The 18,921-nt window shown below is 40.1% G+C and overlaps 1 protein-coding gene and 1 pseudogene across 1 annotated transcript in view; one reads left to right on the top strand and one right to left on the bottom strand.

Moving 5' to 3' along the window:
* The first annotated feature begins 1,220 nt into the window (after positions 1-1,220).
* Positions 1,221-18,921, top strand: part of TOP6BL (TOP6B like initiator of meiotic double strand breaks) — a 126,418-nt gene continuing 108,717 nt past the window's right edge. Inside the window, exons 1-2 of the mRNA XM_077115598.1 lie at positions 1,221-1,344; positions 3,376-3,517. Of these exons, the coding sequence (XP_076971713.1) occupies positions 1,315-1,344; positions 3,376-3,517 (172 nt within the window). The 5' untranslated portion in view covers positions 1,221-1,314. The remainder of the gene's footprint in view (positions 1,345-3,375; positions 3,518-18,921) is intronic.
* On the bottom strand, positions 11,224-12,336 carry LOC143646302 (large ribosomal subunit protein uL24 pseudogene; annotated as a pseudogene).

Raw genomic sequence — 18,921 nt, 5'->3', positions numbered from 1 at the left:
ACACCAGATCTCTCGTCAAATCTGAGATGGTATTTATGATGACTTTTCCAGAAAAGAAGGCTACCGTTTTTCCATAGAGAACATATGACCAACAGGGGTGGGGGTGGGGGGCAGGCAACAGCACTGCGCTCAGGCTCAAAATGGGTACGCTTCAGGTCTCAGAAGACATGTTCTTTGCATTAGCACCAAGGCTGTGACTGGACAGGCACTCTGCCAGCTCTCCAGCCTGCTCTGCCCAATCCTAGCTTCTTGGAGCCGAGGTGGAAGAATTTTCCCTGAAGGAAAGCAGCCAACACCCTGTTCCACCCTTCTCCTTGGGCAACTCTTTGCCAGGCAGGAACCTCTCTATGGTTTTCTTTTGGCTGTCGGTGGAACCAGCTGCCAGATCACCAGTAGTTACCAGCTTAAGCCCTTCTCACCATGTCGTTCCCCGAACTAGCCCAAGCTCAGTGACTGCTGTCTGGAGGACTCCTTCTTCCAGCCGGGACTGCTTCCTGTCAAACAGAGCCTAGGACAGCCAGCTCCTGCTTAGTGCAAAGTCAGGGAAGCGGTCAGGTCCAAGTCCCGGTTCAGCCCAGGAGATACATGGGATGGGTTGCCAGATAAAACACACGACGCCCTGTTTTGAAATTCAATTGAAAAGGTTTTTTTTTTGTTTTTTTTTTTTAAGTATATCTCACGTATCGCATGGGACATACACTAAAAACAAAATTTGCTGTTTATCCGCAATTCAAACTTAACTGTCCGTTGTGTATTTTTATTTGCTAAATCTGGAAACCCGGGGCTGGCCTAGGGCACCTTGGGCAGCCCCCGCAGGAGGTGGAGCCGTAGAGCGGTGTGGGAGCTGAGCAAGAGCCAGCTTGGGCGAGCCACACCCAGCATCAGCAGCTTCTCCCAGTTGAGGACGGCCAAAGCGCTTTGACAAGGAGAAGGGCCGCCCGTCGACGGGACCGTGGGAAAGGCGCTTTGAGGTGGAAAGGAGTCGTGGCCCGGCCTCATTCCTGCCCGCCTCCAGCCTCGGCCAGCCGCCCGCTGCCTCTCCTCCACCCGGCCGCGGGCCAGACCGTCCGCCCACGGGCCGCAGCACCTCAGGGTGTCCCCCTCTGTCTCCCTCAGGCTCCCGGCGAGCGCTCGCGGCCTGGCGGGGGCGGGGCGGCGCCGAGTGCGCAGGCGCGGGCGGCGGGTGGGCGGGGCGACCCGGAGCTGCCGGGCGTGTGCGCGGGCGGAGGTTGACGCCCGGGAGGAGCAGGAGGCCGCGGGTGTAGGCGGGTCGTCAGCCTGGGCGGCGCCGCGGGTTTTTTTGCCCGGCGCGGAATGGAGGGCACGGCTGTGGCCGTGTGTGAGGTGAAACCGAGAAGGGAGCGAAAGCAGAGAAGGAGACTTCATGAGGAGAGGGGCCGTGTGAGGGGGCCGCGAAGCGTGGGCTGAGGGGGCTGGCGCGGCCGGAGGTGGAGAAGGAGAGCGCAGGGTTGTAGGGTTCGGTGCACACCAGCTTGCCTCACGCGCTACCCTGACGGGCAGGTACAACCTGAGGCGTGGAAGCGCTTCGGGAAAGAAGCACGCTCGGTGCTCTGAGGAATATTACTCAGTTGAAGTAAATGGGGGTGGTGGTGGTGGTGAGCTCCTCAGTGCCAGGTGCGTTGAATCTCACACGCGAGGAGGTGGCACCGTTTCCACTTTGCAGTGGAGAAGCTGAGGTGCACAAAACTGGAGGGTCTGGCCCAGACTCCTGGCGTTAGAGGCAGGCTGGCGGGGGCTGGGGGGAGGGTGTCTGTCTGACTGGATCCCGATGCTGGGAGGGAACCCCGAAAGAAGGGCAGGAAATGGGCAATCCTGGGGGGGGGGGGAAGCGGGGAGAACCAGAGCGAAGTTCAGCCAAGGAGGATCCGATCGTGCACAGTGGGGGACGAGGAAAAGTGGTTTTAGGTCCTCGGGGCATCTGAGATGTGGGCAGTTTCTTGGGTCCAGGCTCCAACCCTGGAGCAGCTGAATGAGGAGGGAGTGAGGTTCAGAGGCCTAACCCAACCCGACCCGGCCACGCCTCTGGCCAGGGATTGTCTGCTCTGGAGGGGGGCCTCGATTTTGATCCTGTGTGTACTGCCCCTTGTAGCAGCCTCACAGCCCTTGTCCAGTTGCATCTTTAGCTCCTGGCCTGTTCACGATCCTGGACGGGTAAAATAGAGTTATAGACCCGGAGGACTCCTTAGAGATTTTCTAGTCTTCCTGCTTTGCTCTTATCAAAGAAAGTTGGAGAATTAGATTTTTACAGATGATAGAACCTAGGCTGGAACCCAGGACTACTGACTCACAGGCCAGTGTTCTTTTCCCAGCTGCTCTCTCATTATGGATTAAAAAAACTGCAGGAAAATCTTGACAGAGGAAGCACAGGAAAAAAGGATGTATGAAGGAAAAGTGGTAGGCTGTAGAAATGTCTGGAAACCATCCATATAAGCTCTGGTACAAACTAGGACCTTAAGTTCTCTTACTCTGGTCTCCCTCTCTATTAAAAAAGGGTAATAATTTTCACTGTGGTGCTTTCCTGTGTGAAAGTAAAAGGTTACTTTATTACATGAATAATAATGGAATTTAATATTTTATCTTAAATTTATCCTGACTAGGTTGAGTGTTTTATCCCGACATTTTGTAGACTTGTTCAACTTAAAATATTCATGTGTAGGCTTCACTGCAGATAAATTTATTTTTAGAAATATTAGTTAATATCTATCAAGTATTTACCCTTTGCCAAGCATTATGTTAAGTATTTTGTGCATATTATTTTGCTTACTTTTAGAAGCAGCCCTGGGTGGTAGGTTTATCCCCAATAGTGTAGTTGGGGAAACTGAGGTATGGAAAGGTTAAATAACTTTCCCAAGGTCACGTGCTAAAATGTGGCACATCACAGATTCAAACGCAGTCATCTGCCTTCAGAGCCAGCACTCTGTACTAGTATTCTGACTCTCAAAAGTCGATTCAAAGAAAGGTAAACATGATTCATAACCAGATGTCACTCTTGTTAATAGTCTTCACGTTGGCTTTTATTTGGGGAAGAAAAAAAAGGATGAGAAAAACAAACTGCCACTTAATTTTTCCGTAATTATTATTTCCAGATGATCTTTTCTTTTGAATAAAGCGATTTATTGTCTCCATTTCCTTTTTTTTGGGCATTATATTGAATTCCACTGACTCCTTTCTTATGTTACTCCCCTACCTATGACTTCGGTTTAGACTTTGCTCTGATCATTTGTAAATCTGACATTTTATAGCATGAATACTATTTTTTTTAATTAGAGTTATGAGCGTAAGTGAATAATACAAATTCATTACCTTGATTTCTAAAGAAGATTGTGCTTTTTTTTTGAATTGTGCCCTTTTCAGATTTTGAGATATTTAATAATTCACTGGAAATGTGAAACAGCAGGCGTATCAAAGGGATCATTGCTAGAAGGACAGCTAGTGATTTCCATGGAAGCATTAAGTTCTAAGCACCAGGCAAATACTCTTCATTGTGTAACAACCAGTAAGTGGGGGGAAGAAAAATGACTGATTTTCTATCTCTGTTTTTGTCGTGAGCTATGTTATGGTTTATTTAAAAAATTTAATTAATCATACTCTTTGGTCACATTATCATTCTGGGGTTGTTCCATTGTTTTAAAACTTAAATGATTAGATAATAAGTATCTAGTGATAGATTTACAAATGTGTCACACAGGAAAGGTGAGTAGAATGACTCTTATCACAGGATTATTTGTACTGGCTTAATTTAAAACAGCTCAGAAACAATCACGTTCTTGCTATTGGGTTTTAACTTTTTCCTCTTTTGGAGAAAAGTTCTTACATTGAGCTTCATCTTCTTTGTCTTTCTTGTCCAGACTTTAGTAGTTGCAAAAGAGCCAAGAAATCGGGGAGACGAAAAAGAAATAAAATTATAAATGGATCATACTTTTATAATACTGACTGTAGTTAATTTGAAGATACATGTATCTTTTTCCATTTGGTGCTCTCTCTCTCTCTTTTTTTTTTTTTCTTAACCATTTTTGCCTGCACTATCGAGGGAAAACTGATACACTGAGTGGTCCAGAAGCAATTAATTTTGGGGGGCTTGTAAAGTGATAGCCTGTGTGTGTGTGTCGGTTTATTAAAGAATACTTTGATATGAAGCTTTCCCGTCAGCATTAGAGGAGTCACCCTGGATTCCAGTACAGATTGGATTGTGTATCTGGCGCTACCAGACATCTGCTCACCTGAACTGGAATGACACGTCTTCTCTTTGCATACCTGGCATTAAACATCCTCAAAAAAAGTGTGATAGGTTGGTTTGCTGTTACTGTCCATGAACTCGGTGCTAACTGGATAGAGATCCCATTTTTCATAAAAGAAATGCTTAGCTACATGGCTAGGGTGATGATTGGTCTGTTTATGGCAATATTAACTTGTGCGTTGATTATAATCCAAGTTGTTTCCAGGATAGTGGGGTTGATTTCACTTAAAGCAAAGGGCTTGAGCCATGGCAATTTTTGCCAAGAAACCCAATTCTGCAGGCTTTTGAGCCTAATGGACTTCCAATTACTTAGTATAGGGGGTATATCTCTTTTTTATTGTCTCTGACCTTTATATAATTATAATTTTTTTGGCAGGAAGAAAATGATACGTGTTTGTAATAAAGCATTCCAACTTTACAGAAACATGTATTATGAAAAGAGATTTTCCAGTTTTCTTACCCCTTAAGATAACCATTTTTGACATTCACCATATATTATTACAGATTTTTCCTGTACATATGTTCATAGTTATTATAATTTAAAAAAATGGAATTATGCTATACTCATTCCCTGTGCCATATGCGTTTTTCCCTCTAAAATAATGAGTTTAATTGCGAAAGGAGTGGAAAGAAGGCAGAGACTGATAAGGCCTGCAGGAACCACAAAAGACTTCTTAGAGAAGGTGATCTTTGATGTCCTTGCCAGATTTCAGGTGTAATTTACTTTCAGAGTCCTGAAGAATTAAGTGGCTGTGGGACTCTGATGAATCACTTTTTCAGTAGAGATACAGTGATGAGCTAAACAGACAAGTCTCTGGTCTCATGGACCACCGCAGAAAACACAGGGACCTATTATTTATTTTATTAATTTTTAAATTTTATTACTCTATTTACAGACGCTCTATAGCTTATCAAGCAAAAACTCCCCTTTCCTCCTTCCCCCTATCCTCTGGTAATCTCCAATCCACTTTTCTGTCTCTCTGAACTTGATAATTCTAGATATTTCAGATAGGTGACATCGTACAATATTTTGTCCTTATGTGCCATGTTTCTTTCACTGAGCATAATGTTTTAAAAGAAGTATCAATATACCGATTCAGCACTCATTTGTTAAACTTGACCTTCTCTGTAATCATTGCGCTTTTTATTTGTGCTTCTCCAATGACTTATGTTGAGCATCTTATTATGTGCTTATTGGCTATTTGTATATCTTCTTTGGAAAAAAATGTTCAAGTCCTTTGCCTCTTTTTAAAACCATTTTATTTTGAAATATTTTCAAATTTACAGAACAGTTGCAAAAATAGCACATACTCCATACAGCGAATGCCAACGTACCCCTCCATACCTCCAAATACCTAGAGCCACCAATTTTAACACTTTGGCACCATTGCCATTTCTGTCTATCTATCAGTCATCTTCGGAACATTTGAGAGCAGGTTGTACACATAATATTGCTTGAACACATAATGTTGTCATGTACATTTTCTACAAACAAGATTAGTCACGTTATCACCTTAAATACAGTTATCAATTCAAGAAATTTAACATTGGGCGGGCCACGGTGGCTCAGCAGGTAAAAGTGCTTGCCTGCCATGCCCGACGACCCGGGTTCGATTCCTGGTGCCTGCCCATGTAAAAAAATAATAATAATAAAATAAAAAAAAAGAAATTTAACATTGATCTAGAACTTACGTTCTATGTTATAATCTTTTATTAGAATTTCTTTGCCATTCTTAGATTCCATTCAGTATCATGTTTAGCATTTAATTGCCATTATCTCTTTAGTTTCTCTTTCTTTTCTTTTAATTGTGGAAATATATGTACAGCACAACTCTTTCCATTCCATCTCCTCCCAAGCATACCATTCAGTAGGATTAATCACGTTCCAAATGTTGCATTACTCCACTATGCTAATTTCTAACTCTATATCCTGTCCTATGAGTTTGCGTATTTTCTGAAACTTTCCTTGGGGCTTAAATCTGACATCCTAAACTGTAACAATCTCATTTGCTTTATACCAACTTAACTTCATAGCATAAATAGACTATGTTCCTATACCCCTCTGATCCTCAATTTACATGTTATTCTTGTCATAAATTACATATATATGCATTATGAGTCCAAAATCATTCTTTTATCATTACATTTTATGCATTTTCCTCTTTTAGGTCCTATACAAAGTAGAAATACAAGTTAAAAAATCCAGTAGAACTGGCATTTATATTTATCCATGTCATTATCTTCACTGGAGATCTTTATTTCTTTGTATGACTTCAGTTAATTGTCTAGTGTCCTTTCCTTAAGCGTTTCTTTTATGACCAGTCTAGTGATGATGAAGTTTCTCAGCTTTCGTATATCTGGGAATGTCTTAATTCCTTCCTTATTTTTTTATTTTTTTATTAATTTTAAATTTAAAAAATGACAACAAACACAAACATTCTTAATATATAATCATTCCGTTCTACATATATAATCAGTAATTCACAATATCATCACATAGTTGCATATTCATCATCATGATCATTTCTTAGAACATTTCCATCAATTCAGAAAGAGAAATAAAAGACAATAGAAAAAGAAATAAAATGAAAACGGAAAAAAATATATACACCATACCCCATACCACTCACTTTCATTGATCACTAGCATTTCAAACTAAATTTATTTTAACACTTGTTCCCCTTATTATTTAATTTTATTCCATATGTTCTACTCATCTGTTGACAAGGTAGATAAAAGGAGCATCAGACACAAGGTTTTCACAATCACACAGTCACATTGTGAAAGCTATATCATTATACAATCATCATCAAGATACATGGCTACTGGAACACAACTCTACATTTTCAGGCGATTCCCTCCAGCCTCTCCATTTACATCTTGAATAACAAGGTGATATCTACTTAATGCATAAGAATAGCCTCCAGGATAGCCTCTTGACTGTTTGGAATCTCACAGCCATTGACACTTAGTCTCCTTTCACTCTTCCTCCTTTTGGTTGAGAAGTTTTTCTCAATCCCTTGATGCTGAGTCTCAGCTCATTCTAGGGTTTTTCTCAATCCCTTCATGCTGAGTCTCATCTCATTCTAGGTTTTCTGTCCCACGTTGCCAGGAAGGTCCACGCTCCTGGAAGTCGTGTCCCACGTAGACAGGGGGAGGATGGTGAGTTTGCTTATTGTGTTGGCTGGAGAGAGAGGCCACATCTGAGCAGCAAAAGAGACTTTCTTGGGGATGACTCTTAAGCCTAAATTTTAAGTAGGCTTGACATATCCTTTGTGGGGTTAAGTTTCATATGAACAAACCCCAAGACTGGGGGCTCAGCCTATAGCTTTGGTTGTCCACACTGCTTGTGAGAATATAAAGAATTAAACTTGGGGGGGGGGGTTGAATTCTCACCATTCCCTGAAGGGGACTTTGCAAATACTTTTACACTCACTGATCAAATCACTCTGGGATTCATTGGGGCATCACTCTGGACAAACCAACAAAATTTCATGTCCTACTCAAGGTACCATGTACTTATGTTGTTCAACCAACTATCTACATAAGTTAAATTAGGACATGCACCAGTCACGATATAAATTTTGTACCAAATAAACATTTTTTGCTTTAGTCTCACACATAAGTTGAAATTTTAAAATATTAATTACTATCAATTTTCGGCACCCTACAGTAATGACATTCCTTTGTTCTTCCTGATGCAAAAACATTTTTTAAATTTGTACATTTAGTCACTATCATTATACACTCCAGGCATTCCTAGATTATACCATTCCAATCTTTATTGTCTATTTTTCTTTGTGATTTCATTTATGCCTCCAGCCCTCTTCCCTCTATCATTCTCACATTCAGCTTCATTCAGTGTTTTAACATAATTGTATTACAGTTAGGTAGTATTGTGCTGTCCATTTCTGAGTTTTTATATTCAGTCCTGTTGCACAATCTGTATCCCTTCAGCTCCAATTACCCAATATCTTACCGTATTTCTATCTCTTGATGGTCTCTGTTGCCAATGAAATATTCCAAATTTGTTCACTAATAATCAGTTCATATCCTATCAGTGAGACCATACAGTATTTGTCCTTTTATTTTTGGCTAACCTCACTCAGCATAATGTCCTTAAGGTCCATCCATGTTGTTACATACGTCATAACTTTATTCTGTCTTACAGCTGCATAATATTCCATCGTATGTATGTGCCACAGTTTCTTTAGCCACCCCATTGTTGATGGATATTTTGGTTGTTTCCATCTCTTGGTAATTGTAAATAATGCTGCTATAAACATTGGTGTGTAAATGTCCGTTTGTGTCTTTGCCCTCATGTCCTTTGAGTAGAGACAGCATATAGATGGGTCCTGTTTTTTAATCCATTCTGCCAGTCTATGTCTGTTGATTGGGGAGTTTAATCCATTAACATTTAGTGTTATTACTGCATGAGTAGTACTTTCTTCTACTATTTTGCCTTCTGGATTTTATATGTCATATCTAATTTTCCTTCTTTTTACCTTTACTCATAGTCTTCTTTTCTACACTCTTCTCCACACCTCTCTCTTCTGTCTTTTTGTACCTCTCTGTAGTGGCTCCCTTCAGTATTTCTTGCAGAGCTGGTCTCTTGGTCACAAATTCTCTCAGTGATTTTTTGTCTGAAAATGTTTTAATTTCTCCCTCATTTTTGAAGGACAATTTTGCTGGATATACAATTCTTGGTTGGCAGTTTTTCTCTTTTAGTAATTTAAATATATCATCCCACTGTCTTCTCGCGTCCATGGTTTCTGCTGAGAAATCTACACATAGTCTCATTGGGCTTCCCTTGTATGTGATGGATTGCTTTTCTCTTGCTGCTTTCAAAGTTCTCTGTTTTTGACCTCTGACATTCTGATTAGTAAATGTCTTGGAGTACTTCTATTTGGATCTGTTCTCTTTGGGGTTCACTGCACTTCTTGGATCTGTAATTTTCAGTCTTTCATAAGAGTTGGGAAATTTTCAGTGATAATTTCCTCCATTAGTTTTTCTCCTCCTTTTCACTTTTCTTCTCCTTCTGGGACACCCACAACACATATATCCATGCGCTTCATATTGTCCTTCAATTCCCTGAGTCCCTGCTCATATTTTTCCATTTTTTCCTTATATTTTCTTTTTCTTGTCAGATTTCAGGTGGTCCATCCTCCAATTCACTAATCCTATGTTCTGCCTCTCGAAATCTACCATTGTAGGTTTCCATTGTTTTTTCATCTCCTCTACTGTGCCTTTCATTCCCATAAGTTCTGTGATTTGTTTTTTCAGACTTTCAGTTTCTCCTTTTTGTTCATTCCTTGCCTTCTTTCTATCCTCCCTCAATTCATTGATTTGGTTTTTGATGAGATTTTCCATGTCTGTTTGTATATTCTGAATTAATTGTTTCAGCTCCTGTATGTCATTTGAATTGTTGGTTTGGTCTTTTGACTGGTCCATATCTTCAATTTTCCCGGTGTGATTTGTTATTTTTTGCTGGCGTCTAGGCATTTAATTACCTTAATTAGTTTATTCTGGAGATTGCTTTCACTTCTTTTATCTAGGGTTTTCTTGCTGGATGAATTTGCTGTCTATCTGTTCTTTGACATTCGGTTCAGCTTTATCTGGACCTCTAGCTTAGGTTTTGTTTAACAGAGGAGAATTTTTCAGTTCTTGTTTTCTTGTTTCTTGTCCTGCTTGTATGGTGCCTTTCCGCTCCCCCCCCCCCAACTCTTAGGAGGGTCTACGTAGGTATTATAGACCCAGGCCAGATTTTTCCAGACCAAACTGGCCTCCTATCAGGAGGAGAGAGTCACCTGTGTCAATTTTCCCTGAAGATGTGGCCCAGCAGGTTGAAAAACTTTCCTGTGAAGTCTCTGGACTGTTTTTCTTATCCTGCCCAGTAAGTGGCGCTTGTCTGCCTGCAGGTCCCACCAGCATAAGATGATGCGGTACCTTTAACTTTGGCAGACTCTCCCTGCTGGGGGCATGGTGGACACAGAGGAGAGGTTGTAGGCTGGTTTTAATGGCTTCAAATTACCAAGCCCTGGTGTCTGAATTCCTTGAGGGAGGGATTCCACCTGAGTTGGGCTTCACCCCTCCCCTGGGGAAGGCACAGGCTTGAGACAAGCCCTGAAAGGAGCTTGTTTCTGCCTATGCCTAGGGCAGTTGCAGCCTGAGAAGTCCTGCCGCTGCATCCAAAGGCAGTCAAGCCTTTGTAGAAACACAGCCATAAAAACCTCTGTTTCCTTTTTTTTTTTTTCTTTTTCCGTCAGCCCCGCCCCCTCAGTGCCGGGGCAAAAATCATCGACATCGCTTTGACCAAGTTCACCTGAGCTGGGGGCCTATTTTTAGTAGTCAGAATTTGTTAATTAATTCCACAATTGGCATTTAGTTGGGCTCAGCCCCTGCTGCTGGTAAAGTCTCTTTCCTTTCCCCTCTGGGAAGCAGCCTGTGGGGGAGGTGTGCCAGCTGCCGCAGCTTAGGGAACTCACGGTTCTGGGGGCTCGCAGCTGGTCCAGACTTGGGTATGCTGTGTGTCCGGTCACTGATGTGGCCCCAGGAGCCATTCCGTACTGTTTCTGGTTATTTAGTAGTTTTTCTGGAGGACAAACTAAAATGCACACATTGTTAAGCCGCCATCTTGGCCTGGAAGCCTTCCTAATTTTTGAAAGACAGTTTTTCCAGGTATAGAATTCTTGGTTGTCAATTTTTTTGCTTTCAGCACTTAAATATGTCTTCTCATTGCATTCTTGCCTCCATGGTTTCCTTTATTTATTAAAAATTTTTAATTAATTAATTGATTTTTAATGAGGAGTTATAGGTTTACCAGAAAATCATGCAGAAAATACAGAGTACCCATAAACCTTCCCCTTCATTATTTTTAATTAGGTAATTAGTTAAAATATTTTTGTTGAGAAATCCTTTTTTTTTCATTTTAGCAGCTTTTAATGGAAGCTGTACATGAGATTATTTTATTCCTGCATCTTCTCAATAGTTTCTTCCTTATATTTTCCCTTTTCCTTTCTTACTTGGCGAGATTTGGCTTTATATTTGAGGATGTTTTTGTGGTCTTTCTCCATTTTTAGCCAAGTGATAGCTACCTTGGTGGGGTGAATGCCCACATGAACAGTGGTGCCATTAGCCTTAACCCACTGCACCCATTCAGTAGAGATGATCTATTTCTTCCTGTAAACCTGAACTACTTTGCCAATTTGCTGGCCTTTGTAGTGTCCTCACACAACCTGAACTTCATCCATAGGCATGGATTGAACATTGTATTTCTGTGTCAGCTCCTTGGAAAGAGAGGAAGACATAATCTTCCTGCAGATGTGGGAAGGTGCATTGAAATGCCCCTTATTTCAGAAATGCTCTGATCAGAAGTCACAAAAGGATTGAACTTAATTTTGGTCACTGCCACTTTGGCTATGGTTACAAAAGGGAAAAGTATTTTTACTGAGAAATCTTTACACACATACAGTCCATCCATAGTATACGTTCAGTGGCTCACAATATCATCACATAGTTTTGTATTCATCACCATGATCATTTTTAGAACATTTCCATCACTCCAGAAAAAGAAAGAAAAAGAAAAAGGAAAAAACCTCATATATCCCATACCTCTTGCCCCTCCCTCTCATTGACCACTAGTATTTCAATCTACCCAAATTTTTACCACTTACTGCCCCATTATTTATTTTTTTATCCTAATTTTTTTAGTGATCTGTCCATACCCTGAATAAAAGAAGCATCAGACACAAGGTCACATTGTAAAAGCTGTAAAATTATACAATTGTCTTCAAGAATCAAGGCTACTGAAACACAGTTCAACATTTTCAGGTACTTCCCTCTAGCCACTCCAATACACCATAAACTACAAGGGGATATCTGTAGAATGCATAAGAATACCTCTAGGATAACTTCTTAACTCTATTGGAAATCTCTCAGCCATTAAAACTTTATTTTGTCCCATTTCTCTCTTCCCCTTTTGGTCAAGAAGGCTTTTTCAATCCATTGATGTCAGGTCCCAACTCATCCTGGGATTTCTATTCCACATTGCCAGGGAGAGTTATACCCTTGGGAGTCATGACGCACATAGGGAGGTGTCATGAGTTCATGTGTTGAGTTAGCTTAGAAAGAGAGGACAGATATGAGCAACAAAAAAGGTTTTATCAGACCTAATTTTCTTTTCTTTTTCATTCTTTATTTTTTTTTATTTAAGAAATTGTAGGGGGAGGAGGGGCCAAGATGGTGGCTTAGCAATGTGCACGTTTTAGTTCATCCTCCAGAACAACTACTAAATAACCTGAAACAGTACCGAACAGCTCCTGGAGCCATGTCAGTGACCGGACACACAGCGTACCCCAGTCGGGACCAGCTGGACTAGTTGCAAGCCTCCCCAAAACTGTGAGTTCCCCAAGCCATGGTGGCCAGCGCCCGGTGCCCCTCCCCCACAGGCAGCTTCCCAGAGGGAAAGGAAAGAGACTCCAAACCTAGTCAAGGCAGAGGTCGCTCATTGGGCTCATGGAAAAAGAGGAAAGGGAGGAAATGGAGGCTTTAGTGGCTGTGTCTCTATGGAGACTTGGCAGCCTCTTGATTCAGCTGCGGGACTTCTCAGGCTGCAACCACCCCAGGCATAGGCAGAAACGGGCTGCTTTCAGGGCTGTCTCCCACATGTGCCTTCCTCAGGAGAGGGGTGAAGCCCAACTCAGGTGGAATCCCTCCATCAAGGAACTCAGACCCCAGGGCTTGGCAATTTGAATCCATTAAAACCAGCCTACAACCTCTCCTCCATCTCCACCATGCCCCCAGCAGGGAGAGTCTTCCAAAGTGTCGCAACATCTTTTGCTGGTGTGACCTACAGGCAGACGTGCCACATACTGGGCAAGATAAGAAAAACAGAGCCCAGAGACTTCACAGGAAAGTCTTTTAACCTGCTGGGTCTCACCCTCAGGGAAAATTGACACAGGTAACTCCTTGCCTCTGATAGGAGGCCAGTTTAGTCCAGGAAAACCCAGCTTGAGTCTATAATACCTACGTAGACCCTAAGGGTGGGGAGGGAAAAGGCACCATACAAGCAGGACAAGAAACAAGAAAACAAGAACTGAAAAATTATCCTCTGTTAAATAAAACCTAAGCTAGAGGTTCAGAAAAAGCTGAACTGAAGGTCAAAGAACAGATAGACAACAAATTCATCTAGCAAGAAAACCCTAGGTAAGAGAAGTGAAGGCAATCACCAGAATAAACTAATTTAGGTAATTAAATGTCTAGACGCCAGCAAAAAATAACAAATCACACCAGGAAAATTGAAGATATGGCCCAGTCAAAGGAACAAACCAATAGTTCAAACGAGATAGAAGAGCTGAAACAACTAATTCAGAATATACGAACAGACATGGAAAACCTCATCAAAAACCAAATCAGTGAATTGAGGGAGGATATGAAGAAGGCAAGGAACGAACAAAAAGAAGAAATGGAAAGTCTGAAAAAACAAATCACGGAACTTATGTGGATGAAAGATACAGTAGAAGAGATGAAAAAAACAATGGAAACCTGCAATGGTAGATTTCAAGAAACAGAGGTTAGGATTAGTGAACTGGAGGATGGAACATCTGAAATTCCAACAAGATACAGAAACTATAGGGAAAAAAATGGAAAAATATGAGCAGGGACTCAGGGAACTGAATGATAATATGAGGCACACAAATATACGTGTTGTGGCGGTCCTGGAAGGAGAAGAGAAGGGAAAAGGAGGAGAAAAACTAACGGAAGAAATTATCACTGAAAATTTCCCAACTCTTATGAAAGACCTAAAATTACAGATCCAAGAAGTGCAGTGTACCCCAAAGAGAATATATCCAAATAGACATTCTCCAAGACACTTACTAGTCAGAATGTCAGAGGTCAAAGAGAAAGAGAGGATCTTGAAAGCAGCAAGAGAAAAGCAATCCATCACATACAAGGGAAACCCAATAAGACTATGTGTAGATTTCTCAGCAGAAACCATGGAGGCGAGAAGACAGTGGGATGATATATTTAAATTACTAAAAGAGAAAAACTGCCAACCAAGAATCCTATACCCAGCAAAATTGTCCTTCAAAAATGAGGGAGAAATTAAAACATTTTCAGACAAAAAATCACTGAGAGAATTTGTGACGAAGAGACCAGCTCTGCAAGAAATACTAAAAGGAGAACTAGAGACAAATACGAAAAGACAGAAGAGAGAGGTGTGGAGAAGAGTGTAGAAAGAAGGAATATTAGATATGACATACAAAATACAAAAGGCAAAATGGTAGAGGAAAGTACTACCCAAACAGTAATAACACTAAATGTTAATGGATTGAACTCCCCAATCAAAAGACATAGACTGGCAGAAAGGATTAACAAACAGGATCCTTCTATATGCTGTCTACAGGAAACACATCTTAGACCCAAAGATAAGCATAGCTTGAAAGTGAAAGGTTGGGAAAAGATATTTCATGCAAATTACAACCAGAAAAGAGCAGGAGTAGCTATACTAATATCCAACAAATTAGACTTCAAATGTAAAACAGCTAAAAGAGAAAAAGAAGGATACTATGTACTAATAAAAGGAACAATTCAACATGAAGACATAACATTCATAAGTATTTATGCACCGAACCAGAATGCCCCAAAATACATGAGGCAAACACTGAAAAGGGAAATAGACACATCTACCATAATAGTTGGAGACTTCAATTCCCCACTCTCATCAATGGACAGAACATCTAAACAGAGGATCAATAAAGAAACAGAGAATTTGAATATTACAATAAATGAGCTAGACTTAACAGGCATTTATAGGACATTACACCCCACAACAGCAGGATACACCTTTCTCTCAAGTGCTCATGGATCATTCTCAAAGATAGACCATATGCTGGGTCACAAAACAAGTCTCAACAAATTTAAAAAGATTGAAATCATACAAAACACTTTCTCAGATTATAAAGGAATGAAGTTGGAAATCAATAATAGGCAAAGCACCAGAAAATTCACAAATATGTGGAGGCTCAACAACACACTCAAACAACCAGTGGGTCAAGGAAGAAATCACAAGAGAAATCAGTAAATATCTTGAGGCAAATGAAAATGAAAAGACAACATACCAAAACTTATGGGATGCAGCAAAGGCAGTGCTAAGAGGGAAATTTATTGCCCTAAATGCCTACATCAAAAAAGAAGAAAGGGCAAAAATTCAGGAATTAACTGTCCACTTGGAAGAACTGGAGAAAGAACAGCAAACTAACCCTAAAGCAAGCAAAAGGAATGAAATAACAAAGATTAGAGCAGAAATAAATGAAACTGAGAACATGAAAACAATTGAGAAAATCAATAAAACCAGAAATTGGTTCTATGAGAAAATCAATAAGATTGATGGGCCCTCAGCAAGATTGACAAAAAGAAGAGAGAGGATGCAAATAAATAAGATCAGAAATGGAAGAGGAGACATAACCACTGACCCCACAGAAATAAAGGAGGTAATAACAGGATACTATGAACAACTTTATGCTAATAAGTACAACAATATAGATGAAATGGACAACTTCCTAGAAAGGCATGAACAACCAGCTTTGACTCGAGAAGAAATAGATGACCTCAACAAACCAATCACAAGTAAAGAAATTGAATCAGTCATTAAAAAGCTTCCCAAAAAGAAAAGTCCAGGACCAGACGGCTTCACATGTGAATTCTACCAAACATTCCAGAAAGAATTAGTACCAATCCTGCTCAAAATCTTTAAAAAAACTGAAGTGGAGGGAAAGCTACCTAATTCATTCTATGAAGCCAACATCACCCTCATACCAAAACCAGGCAAAGATATTACAAAAAAAGAAAACTACAGACCAATCTCTCTAATGAATATAGATGCAAAAATCCTCAACAAAATTCTAGCAAATCGAATCCAGCAACACATTAAAAGAATTATACATCATGACCAAGTTGGATTCATCCCAGGTATGCAAGGATGGTTCAACATAAGAAAATCATCTCAATTGATTCAGAGAAGGCATTTGACAAAATTCAACATCCTTTCCTGTTGAAAACACTTCAAAGGATAGGAATACAAGGGAATTTCCTTAAAATGATAAAGGAAATATATGAAAAACCCACAGCTAATATCATCCTCAATGGGGAAAATCTAAAAAATTTCCCCCTAAGATCAGGAACAAGACAAGGATGTCCACAATCACCACTGCTATTCAACATTGTGTTGGAAGTTCTGGCCAGAGCAATTAGACAAGAAAAAGAAATGCAAGGCATCAAAATTGGAAAGGAAGAAGTAAAACTATCACTGTTTGCAGATGATATGATATTATATGTCGAAAACCCTGAAAAATCCACAGCAAAACTACTAGAGCTAATAAACGAGTACAGCAAAGTGGCAGGGTACAAGATCAACATTCAAAAATCTGTAGTGTTTCTATACACTAGTAATGAACAATCTGAGGGGGAAATCAAGAAACAAATTCCATTTACAATTGCAACTAAAAGAATAAAATACTTAGGAATAAATTTAACTAAAGAGACAAAAGACCTATACAAAGAAAACTACAAGAAACTGTTAAAAGAAATCACAGAAGACCTAAATAGATGGAAGGGCATACTGTGTTCATGGATTGGAAGACTAAATATAGTTAAGATGTCAATTCTACCTAAATTGATTTACAGATTCAACACAATACCAATAAAAATCCCAACAACTTACTTTTCAGAAATAAAAAAACCAATAAGCAAATTTGTCTGGAAGGGCAGGGTGCCCTGAACTGCTAAAAGTATCTTGAGCAAAAAAAACGAAGCTGGAGGTCTCACGCTGCCTGACTTTAAGGCATATTATGAAGCCACAGTGGTCAAAACAGCATGGTACCGGCATAAAGATAGATATATTGACCAATGGAATCGAATAGAGTGTTCAGATATAGACCCTCTCATCTATGGACATTTGATCTTTGATAAGGCAGTCAAGCCGACTCACCTGGGACAGAACACTGTCTTCAATAAATGGTACCTAGAGAACTGGATATCCATATGCAAAAGAATGAAAGAGGACCCGTATCTCGTACCCTATACAAAAATTAACTCAAAATGGATCAAAGATCTAAACATTAGGTCTAAGACCATAAAACAGTTAGAGGAAAATGTAGGGAAATATCTTATAAATCTTATAATTGGAGGCGGTTTAATAGACCTTACACCTAAAGCAAGAGCACTGAAGAAAAAGAAAGAAATGGGAGCTCCTCAAAATTAAACACTTTTGTGCATCAAAGAACTTCATCAAGAAAGTAAAAAGACAGCCTACACAATGGGAGACATTATTTGGAAATGACATATCAAATAAAGGTCTAGTATCCAGAATTTATAAAGAGATTGTTCAACTCAACAACAAAAAGACAGCCAATCCAATTACAAAATGGGAAAAAGACTTGAACAGACACTTCTCAGAAGAGGAAATACAAATGGCCAAAAGGCACAGGAAGAGATGCTCAACGTACCTGGCCATTAGAGAAATGCAAATCAAAACCACAATGAGATATCATCTCACACACCCCCAGAATGGCCATTATCAACAAAACAGAAAATGACAAGTGCTGGAGAGGATGTGGAGAAAGAGGCACACTTATTCACTGTTGGTGGGAATGTCAAATGGTGCAACCGCTGTGGAAGGCAGTTTGGCGGTTCCTCAAAAAGCTGAATATAGAATTGCCATATGACCCAGCAATACCATTGCTAGGTATCTACTCAGAGGACTTAAGGGCAAAGACACAAACGGACATTTGCACACCAATGTTTATAGCAGCATCATTTACAGTTGCAAGGAGATGGAAACAGCCAAAATGTCCATCAACAGACAAGTGGCTAAACAACTGTGGTATATACATACGATGGAATATTATGCAGCTTTAAGAGAGAATTAACTTTTGAAGTATGTAACAACATAGATGGACCTTGAGAACATTATGCTGAGGGAGACTAGCCAAAAACTAAAGGACAAATACTGTATGGTCTCATTGATATGAACTGACATTAGTGAATAAACTTGGAACATTTTGTTTGTAACGGAGACCATCAGGAGATAGAAATAGGGTAAGATAATGGGTGATTGGAGCTGAAGGGATACAGACTGTGCAACAGGATTGGATACAAAAACTTAGAAATGGACAGCACAATACCACCTAACTGTAATATAATTATGTTAAAACACTGAATGAAACTGCGTGTGAGAATGATAGAGGGAGGAGGGCTGGGGACATATTGAAATCAGAAAGATAGATGTTAAAGATTGAGATGGTATAATCTAGGAATGCCTAGAGTGTATAATAACAGTGAAATGTACAAGGTACAATTTTAAAAATGTTTTTGCATGAGGAAGAACAAAGGAATGTCAATACTGCAAGGTGCTGAAAATAGATGGTAATTAATATTGTAAAATTTTGCCTTATGTGTGAGACTAAAGCAAAAAAATGTTTATTTGGTACAACGTTTATGTTTGACTAGTGCATTTCCTAATATAACTTATGTAGACAGCTTAAGTGAACACCATACGTACATGGAACCTTGAGTAGGACATGAGATTTTGTTGGTTTGCCCAGAGTGATAACCTGATAAATCCCAGAGTGATTTGAACAGTGAATAAAGAAGTATTTGCAAAG

This window comes from Tamandua tetradactyla, chromosome 9 (genome assembly GCF_023851605.1).
Source record: "Tamandua tetradactyla isolate mTamTet1 chromosome 9, mTamTet1.pri, whole genome shotgun sequence".
Lineage (NCBI taxonomy): Eukaryota > Metazoa > Chordata > Mammalia > Pilosa > Myrmecophagidae > Tamandua > Tamandua tetradactyla.
This window is presented reverse-complemented; position numbering and strand designations above follow the sequence as displayed.